We start from the raw sequence: 8,733 nt of genomic DNA on the forward strand, positions 1-8,733 counted from the left end.
GCGGAGACCTTAGTTGTAGGTTTGCGAGTTTTGTAAATGGAATTTATGTTATACAATTCAAGAGGTAGTGAAGACTTCGTAAGAGTTTTGCCAATCTTTAGAATTCTTGCAACATTGGTAAAGCAATTGTAGAAGAAATCCTTGTTAACATTTTGCATCCTGGAGTTTATATTTTGATTCATTGTTAACAGAGATATGAACATTGTTCTACATATGTTGAACTGGATGAGGAGGCATTTGAACCAGTGATGAATATTTTGCGTATAGAAAACTACTTATCATTCATTGGATATTGGCAACTGCTGTACATTTTATTTTTAGAAATAACTAAGGCAATTAAATTGTATTAATTAATTGGACACTCTAATTAATAAAGGAAGCTAGTGCAAGTGGTTGGTTTTTCTAGTGCAATCCGAATTCTTTTCTAATATTTGATCTTAGATCTATGTAGAAGCGCTTCGAATTTAAAATTTTGGTATAAAAAATGTTGTAGATTTTTAAATTTTGAAGAACTTTCGTATTGAATACATCTTGATTTGAACGCGTTTTGGTGTTGGAATTGTAGGTGGAGCCGGCCTCATGTAGAATATATATCACGTGCAATAGGCTGCGTTATGGTGGATTGGATTTCATCGAAGTCAGAGGGGTTTTTTAAAAGACTGTCTGAGAGGCGGAATGGACGGCGGGTTGGATTTCAAAAACACTAGAGGGTTTATTTGAAATTTCACCGGCCTCAGAGGAGGAATGGACGGTGGGTTAGATTTTGACAAAACACGAGGGTTGTTTTGCAAAATCGCCGTCCTGAGAGGAGGAATGGACGGTGGGTGGGATTTCGACAAAATTCAAGGGTTCTTTTTTGCAAAATTGCCGGGGCTTCTCTCGATCTGGGCCGTCCGGTCGCCCGATCCGACGGCCGAGAATTGCGGGCGACGTGGTTCCATGAGATGCGAGAGCTTAGTCCAGGTTTAGAAGTACAGAGATGGTGCCGTGGGCGAGAGAGGCAATGAAATTACAAAATCAGGTGTCACCGTCCATTTTGTATTGGTAATGATTTGTACTTATGTTTTATGGCATAGTATGCGCATGCCTCCATTGCTACATGCCAATATGAATATTTATAAGATGAAGATTGATGTTTATAAAAAGGAATTCTGTGTCGCTCGTAACAACGCACGGGCACCAACCTAGCGTCTATCTATTTGGCGAGGAGCTCGACGTCGTGCGGCGTGAAAAGTGGAGGTGAGAAGCGGAAATATCTAGGGTTTTGGCCGGAGGTAGGAGCAACCTCAGCCGTTGGATGCGATCGAACGGGCGAAACCTGGCTGCTTGGTCGGACCGGGAGGTTCTGACTGGCGGTCCAGGCCCAGGTTTTCGCGTTCACTGTAAATAATCTCCATGCCTCATGCTAGCGGCCCAAAACAGAGTGATAAACTTCATTTTCTCCCTAGAGAGGTCTGGAGCTTGAAAGGCTGCATCTGGGCTCTATAGTCCCCAGATACTGAGTGGTCCAATGCACAAAACAAATAGGCCCATAGTCTCAAAAAAATGGCCCATGGAAAGCCCATTAAATCGGAACCACGCCGCCTATAAAACAATCCACGGTCGCCTCCTCTTCGAAACACCTCCCCCATTTCCCTAAAACCCTAGCAGCCACTAGGGTTTCTCCGCCCCACAACCCCGCCTCCTCCCTCCTCCCTCCGATGGGCAAGTCCAACAAGAAGGCGGCGGCGGCGGCCGTGGCAGCGGCGCCCGCAGCGGTGCCCAAGGGGAAGAAGCGGGATGCGGCTGACGAGATCGAGAAGGCGGTGAGCGCCAAGAAGCAGAAGGCAGCGCCGCCGCCCAAGGTGGACGCCAAGAAGGCCAAGAAGCAGCCGCCGCCCAAGAAGGCCGAGAGCAGCAGCAGCGGCTCGGAGGAGGAGGAATCCGAGTCCGAAGAGGAGGTATGCTGTCATGCATGTTCTTTTTTGTTTTATTAGATGTTGCGGGTTCTTGGGACGGGAACTGCTGAATGCTAAAAGCTTTTGTGAATACGATTAAACAGATGCTGCGATAGACGAACTAATCCATGCAGCATATGTTGAATCTCTGTATGATTTGGAAACTTGATAGCTTTTTACCGATTAGTGCTTCGTACCTTCAGTCATATTCGAGCGTAATCATGTAATTTACATAAAGTTTGTTTGTACAGGTTAAGGTGCAAACAAAGAAGGCCCTTCCTGCCAAGACTGTCAAACAAGAGTCTAGCGATGATGGCAGCAGTGATGAGACCTCTGAATCTGATGAGGTACATCACTGCCGATTTTGGTTGCCAAAATAACCAGCTGAGCAAATAGAATATTTGTGTTTATTTTCTCAGAAGATGTATACTAACTCATCTTCTTGTTTATTAAGGAACCTGCAAAGAAGCCTGCTGCTAAACCATCGGCCACAATTGCCAAAAATGGTTCAAAGAAAGGCAAGCAAGAGAGCAGCAGCGATGAGAGTGGTTCTGATGATGAGTCGAGTGAAGATGATGTGAGTATAGTTTCCTGTTTTTTTTTGTCTTCTACACAGTTACTTTCATTATACCACCATGATATATTAATGATTGCGTCTTGATTAGTCTTCCAGTTCAAAGCTATCTGTAACTGAACCTGTTGAATCATTGGTTTATGTCGAACTAGATAGATTTTATACCTACATTTGCTATGTTGATTGTGATTATAGTTACACAGTTTGTCTTGATAATCCTGGCTTGTCTGATAACTATTATGTTATGTTATGTGCCTTGGGATGCCCTGTTTTAGGCTTTCTATTTGAATCTCTTTCAAATAGTGTACATTTTTAGCTAGGTCATTTGACAGTGTTATTGATTTTCTCATGTGAATCTCTCAGAAACCTATAGCTCGTTGTTTCTCTGTCAAATAGCTATACCTTAATATTTTCTTTAAGCATTATTTGAGTTGAGTCATAAATGTCTTCAGGAAGCACCTGCCAAGCCTAAGGCTCCTGCAGTGGCTGCCAAAAAGGAAGATTCCAGTGAAAGTGAGTCAGAGAGTGATTCTGAGGATGAGGTACGCATAAAACTTGTTGGAAACATCTCCATGTTATGTATAATGAAATTTTGTTCACCTTATTTCTCAACTCCTTATTAGGATAAAAGTAAAACCGCAAAAGTAGCTCAGCCTGCCAAGAGAGCTGCTTCTAAGATGAGTGATGACTCAGACAGTGATGATTCAGATAGTGATGATAGCGATGAAGAGCCTCCACAAAAGAAGCAGAAGGTGCCACAAGTGCTCCAAATTTTCATTTTTCTTTGCGTATTTTGATTACTATGTCTTCATTGTTCATATTGTTTTTCATTTGTTCATAGGACGCAGCACCTTCTGCAGCTGCAAAAGCTACTGCTGCAAAGAAAGAAACCAGCAGTGATGATGAGAGCGACGATGAGAGTGATGAAGACAGTGAAGAGGACGAAGAGGATGAAGAGCCTGCTAAAACTCCAAAGAAGGTATTTTCTCTTTTGTTATTACACCAATTGAATTATGGTATCTTTTGTTTTTAATGAAACATGTCTCAGTATATTAGGTTTTTGCTTGCATTATGACATCCTTTTTGTTTTGATGGAAACTCAGGAAGCACCTGCTCTCACCTCTGGAAAGCAAAGTGCTACCAAAGAAGTATGGACCTGCAACTCTTGAACCTTTATTCTTGTATTAAAGTTTCATAGATGCAACATTTACAATTTGATACTTTTGCAGCCTAAAACGCCTATGGACACCCAAAGTCAAGCAACTGGATCAAAGACCCTTTTTATGGCAAACGTCCCCTTCAGAGCTGAACTTGAGGATGTGTAAGTTTGTCTGCAGGGGATATATTATGTTAGTCTTTTTGGTGCAGGTGTATTGATAATATTTTCGTTTGCAGGAAAGAATTTTTTGAGGCGGCTGGCGAGGTTGTTGATGTTCGTTTTCCTGTGTATGAAGATGGCAGTCGTAAAGGTTTTTGCTATGTTGAATTTGTTTCTGCCGAAGCTGCCAAGAAGGTAATTTATTTTTTAATATTGTGATAGAAGCTAAGCAATGTGCTGTTAATTTGTGCTTAAATTCTGTGTGCAACTGCTGCCAGTGCCACCACTGCAATTAATCAAGACTATCTGCAATTGTGTGTCTTCTTGCAGGCTTGTGAAGAGATGAGTGGAAAAGAGATGCAGGGTCGTGCTGTAAGACTTGACTTTGCTCAGGAAAGAAATGCATACACTCCTCGCAGTGGGTAAGATTAATTTTATATTTCTTCTCAAAAGCATTATGTTATGTGGTGTTTTGCAACCATGTGATCATTCTGGTAAACTGGAACAGCAACGACACTGGATCTTTCCAGAAGCCAGTTAGGGGTGCCAGCAGCTCTGTATTTATCAGGGGTTTTGATAAAAATCTTGAAGAGGACAAGGTAAATTCTTTTGATTTGATTATAGCTATTTTATTAATCTTGCATTTATCTTGTCGTTATGTCTGACACTGTTAAAATCCAGATCCGAAGCTCTCTTGAACAACATTTTGGTGAGTGCGGTGAGATAACAAGGGTCTCAATTCCAACGGATTATGAGACTGGTGCAGTCAAAGGGTGGGTCTACTAACAAAAACCACTGCCCATTATTCTTCTGGTACTCGGGAATGTCCCAGTAACCACCTGTCCCTTAGATTTAGGCTTAATAGCAATCTAATGTTTGTTGCATCCTTGACTCTGCAGAATAGCATACTTGGACTTCAAGGACCAGGATTCCATGTCGAAAGCCCTTGAGCTCAGTGGCTCTGACATTGGTGGCTATGAGCTGTTTGTTGATGAAGCCAAGCCAAAAGGCGATGGCCAGCGTGGTGGTGGCAGATCCGGAGGCAGGTCTGGTGGCAGATTTGGTGAACGGTCTGGCGGCAGGCGTGGTGGTGGTGGCAGATTCGGTGACCGGTCCGGTGGCAGGGACAGCGGCGGTAGATTTGGCCGAGGTGGTGGTGGTAGGGGTGGTAACCGCGGCGGTGGCCGTGGCTTTGGTAACAGGCCGAGCTTTGGAGCGGCTAGTGCAGGTAAAAACTATTTCAGTTTTGCGCTAATGCTGGGATGATTTGCAATAACTAACTAAAAACTGTTTGTTGTGCAGGAAAGAAGACAACCTTTGGTGATGATTAGAGTGAGGATTGAGCATCCTCAATCGATGCATCAGCGAGAGAAAGACGAAAGATCTGCTGCTGCTCTAGTGAAATTTTGAGCAATATTTTGTTTACCTTCAAATCTGTAGTAGTCGTGCCAGTGCTTGGATGATGTTGGTGCCTATGTCCGTTACTTTTGGCTGAAGTTAAGTGGGATATCTGTTTGGGTATACATGTGCCGTTCTCTGCTATGGGGAAACTGCCGCGTTATTAGAATTATTATCGTATTAACATGGTTTTGCACTCTGAATGGTTGCGTTGGCTTTGCTTGTTTGATAGGTTATATAGCCGCAGCACTTCGACTTTCAGCGGTCATTCGTTTTCTTTGCATGGTTCAAATCTGTCTCCTTGACGGGTTCATAATCTCTTTTCTATGGTCCTATAAAATTGAGTCTTCCAATTTGAAAGATCGTTTGCAGTATTTTTTCTATTTGCAAATCAGTCGCGTAGCAACAATTCAATAGTTCAAAGTCAGGCAGACTGTTCTCGTCACCTTCAAATAGAGAACCTTCAGACGACGCGGTGATATCAATAGTCGGTTCATTTTAAGTCTGTTTTTCAACTTCCAGATTGAGAGTTCTTTCAAGTTTCAAGCGTTTTTATTGCATCGTCTTTTTTTTTTTTTGAAGAACTGAACGTAGCGTTAATATCTTGAGCTGTTGATCTGTTATGTACGTGCACCTTAGCACTGCTTGCATACAGACATCAACAATAAAAATACGACAGTAGTGAAATAGACTCGCAACACAGAAGTTAAGAATTAGGAGGAACCCAGTACAGGTTGCGTATATCTCTACTATAGCAACGCAGCCAAGAACAGGGGCACTAGCTGATATCAACGCATTAGCTACCACAGCAAAAATGGGCATCGATCATGCACTGCACTGAACATGACATAACACCACGAGCCATAAAGCTGACAACCAAAGGACAGATACGTTCCGTTCCATTCTGTCGCATTTTAACAGGCTCGGTCAAGAGAAAGGAGGTTCACATTCTTCTTTTTCTTTTGATTCGAGGTGGATCATATTTACATAAGCTAAAAAGTGAGAATCTAGTTATCACTCAATTATACACCCACTGCAATGCATTTCCCATCGACACCTACATTTGTGGCCATCAGACTAAAGTATGCTAACAGATAAAAAAAAAGACAGTCAGAATTTGACATTACAAGACATCATGCATATCTTTCTGTTCAAGCACTAACACAACAGCAAGATGATCAAATTAAGGCAATCTTTTGTTTCCTGGTGTGGTTTATGGTGTCAATCAGCATTGATGAGACAATAGAACAGCAATTGCAGGAATAGAAACATACAAAAGAGAGCTATAAAACTCAAGATGAAATGCCAATGCATTGCTACCTTTCCTCTTTGTTCCGGATTATATTCCCTTCTTTACAGTAGTAGTAGTCTTCCAATCTACCCAAACATCTAAGCTATCCACTACCAAGTAATACCAATAACCACCAGGTACACACAAACACACCTCACACCGACTCATGAGCGAGGGCCATCCATTTTGCTATACCATTCCTCAAAATCTCACCAAAAAAGAACCTCAGTCACCTACTCAAATCGCTAATCCTACAGTCAGGAAGCACCACCTAATCCGGAGAGCGAGCATCGTCCCCGTCAGAATCAGAGTCCGAGTCAGAATCTGCAAGGAATTTTAATGAATTAGACCAGCTACTCATCAACGGATCAGCAATTGTTGTGATACTAGTCATTTGCCCTGCCATACATACCACTGGATGAAGATGATCCACTTCCAGACCCGCTTGAGCTGCTAGCCACCTGGGCATCCTTCTCGATTTCTACCGACTGGTAATTCACCGTCGGCATCTCATCACCAATATCCACATACTCATCAACCATGTCCGGCTCTGTTGCCCTCTTCTCCGGCATGTCAATCTCCTGGGATAAGCAACAAAAACAGGATCAGCAATAGAACGCAATCCAGATATCACAGATTCAGAACAAAAAAAAAACAGCCACATTGTTTCTGCAAGCCATACCGAGTCTCCAATTTCAACCACCATGGGCGGATTGACATCCACCTGCACCATGTCATCCTCATCTGGAATAATCGTCACATCAATGGTGTCCCCATTCATCGCAGCAGCATCACCATTCATCACAGAATTCCGCTGGCTCTTCTTTAGGGCCTTCCTCCAATTGACCACGAATCGATCAAGCTCCCACAGGGTCTCGATATCCAGCTCATCAAAATCAAGCTCCACAACCTCCCCTGTCAATGCCGGATCACTGTTCCTCTTCTGAACAATCTGCAGCACATTCAGCATCTTCTCCTCCGGCAGGTTCTCAATCTCCACCCTCAGCTTCTGCTTCTCCTCCTCGTCCATCTCCCTCTTGTTCGGCTCCCTCGCCTTGGGCTTGGGCCTCCTCCCACCCCCAATCCTCGGGGGAGCCTGCACCGGCACAGAAACCGGCAGATGCTGCAGCGGCGCGGGCAAATCCGGCAGCGGCATTGGCGGCTCGATTGGCGGGCGCTGCTGGTCGAACCACGAGACGGCCTCCTTGTACAGCCCTTCGAACGTGGCGAGGAGGCTGCCGGCGTACCTGTGCACGTGGTGGTCGGGAGGGTTGTACCGCAGCGCGTTGTTGAAGGTGAGCCGAACGTCGTCGGCAAAGGCCTCGTGCGACGGGTACCGGCCCGCGGCGAGGTTGTGCTTGACGGTGCCGAGATCCATGGGGCTCCGGATGATGGCGCGGTAGTCGTGCAGCTTGAGGCCCTCGACGTCGACGGGGGAGTTGAACCACACGCTGTTCTTGGACTTGCGCAGCCGCATCAGGATCTCCGCGCACCGCTTCCGCATCGCCTCCACCAGCGCCGGCGGCGGGGGCGGGGACGCGCGGCGCGCGCGGGGCTCCGGGTCGTGCTCCGCGGCGGCCCGGCGGCGGCGCTGCTGGCCGTCCTGCCACGTGTCGATGCGGGAGAGGAGCGCGCGGACGCGGCCGAGCTCGCCGGTGAGCCGCGCGCGGAGCTGCCGCGCCTCGGCGGGGGTCATTTCCGACGGCCTGAACTTGACGGGCCCCGAGGGCGACAGCTCCGGCTCCGGGACGGCCCGAGGCGGCGGTCCGCCGGGGATCGGGTTGCTCCCCGGGCCCGGGCGGTGGCGCCTAGGGTTAGGGTTGGACGACGGCTTGGGCATGAGGGGGACGCGGGCGCCACCCCAGTGGCGGTGGTGCGGGTGCGCGTGGTGGACCTCATTCCGGCCGGCGAGCACCGCGGGAGGTCATCGCCGGCTGCGGCGGGCTGCGGCGCGCGATCTCACGGGGCCCCGGCGGCGCATCGGTCGCTTCGCGGGCCTGGGGCTTCCTGGGGCTTTCTCGGCTCAGGGCGGGGCCCGCTTGCGGGAGGGGGTGGGGGTTGGGGTGGGGGGGAACGAGGTGGAGAGCAGCATAGGGGAGCGGGGGGTGCCTTTAATAGCATCGCCCGGGCTGCCCGGGGCGTGGCGGGCAAGATCTGGGCCGTCAGATCGCGGGGCGGGGCTGGATCGGACGACCAGACTTGCTGGAAGCCTGCC

At 47.0% G+C, this 8,733-nt stretch overlaps 2 protein-coding genes across 2 annotated transcripts; one reads left to right on the top strand and one right to left on the bottom strand.

The window, feature by feature from the left end:
- Positions 1-1,617: 1,617 nt before the first annotated feature.
- On the top strand, positions 1,618-5,430 carry LOC101776795 (nucleolin 1). The gene is made up of 14 exons (XM_004972601.3): positions 1,618-1,940; positions 2,189-2,284; positions 2,392-2,514; positions 2,964-3,053; positions 3,135-3,263; positions 3,353-3,490; positions 3,615-3,659; positions 3,741-3,832; positions 3,907-4,024; positions 4,160-4,251; positions 4,338-4,428; positions 4,511-4,602; positions 4,729-5,057; positions 5,132-5,430. Exons 1-14 carry the CDS (start codon positions 1,701-1,703, stop codon positions 5,158-5,160), a joined length of 1,704 nt encoding a protein of 567 aa, XP_004972658.1. The 5' UTR covers positions 1,618-1,700; the 3' UTR covers positions 5,161-5,430.
- A 1,081-nt stretch (positions 5,431-6,511) lies between these two features.
- LOC101784905 (transcription factor GTE7) lies at positions 6,512-8,579 on the bottom strand. The gene is made up of 3 exons (XM_004974315.4): positions 7,201-8,579; positions 6,931-7,099; positions 6,512-6,842 (listed from the first exon to the last, which is right to left on the bottom strand). Exons 1-3 carry the CDS (start codon positions 8,356-8,358, stop codon positions 6,790-6,792), a joined length of 1,380 nt encoding a protein of 459 aa, XP_004974372.4. The 5' UTR covers positions 8,359-8,579; the 3' UTR covers positions 6,512-6,789.
- Positions 8,580-8,733: the final 154 nt, after the last annotated feature.

This window comes from Setaria italica, chromosome VI (assembly GCF_000263155.2).
Source record: "Setaria italica strain Yugu1 chromosome VI, Setaria_italica_v2.0, whole genome shotgun sequence".
NCBI classification, from domain to species: domain Eukaryota; kingdom Viridiplantae; phylum Streptophyta; class Magnoliopsida; order Poales; family Poaceae; genus Setaria; species Setaria italica.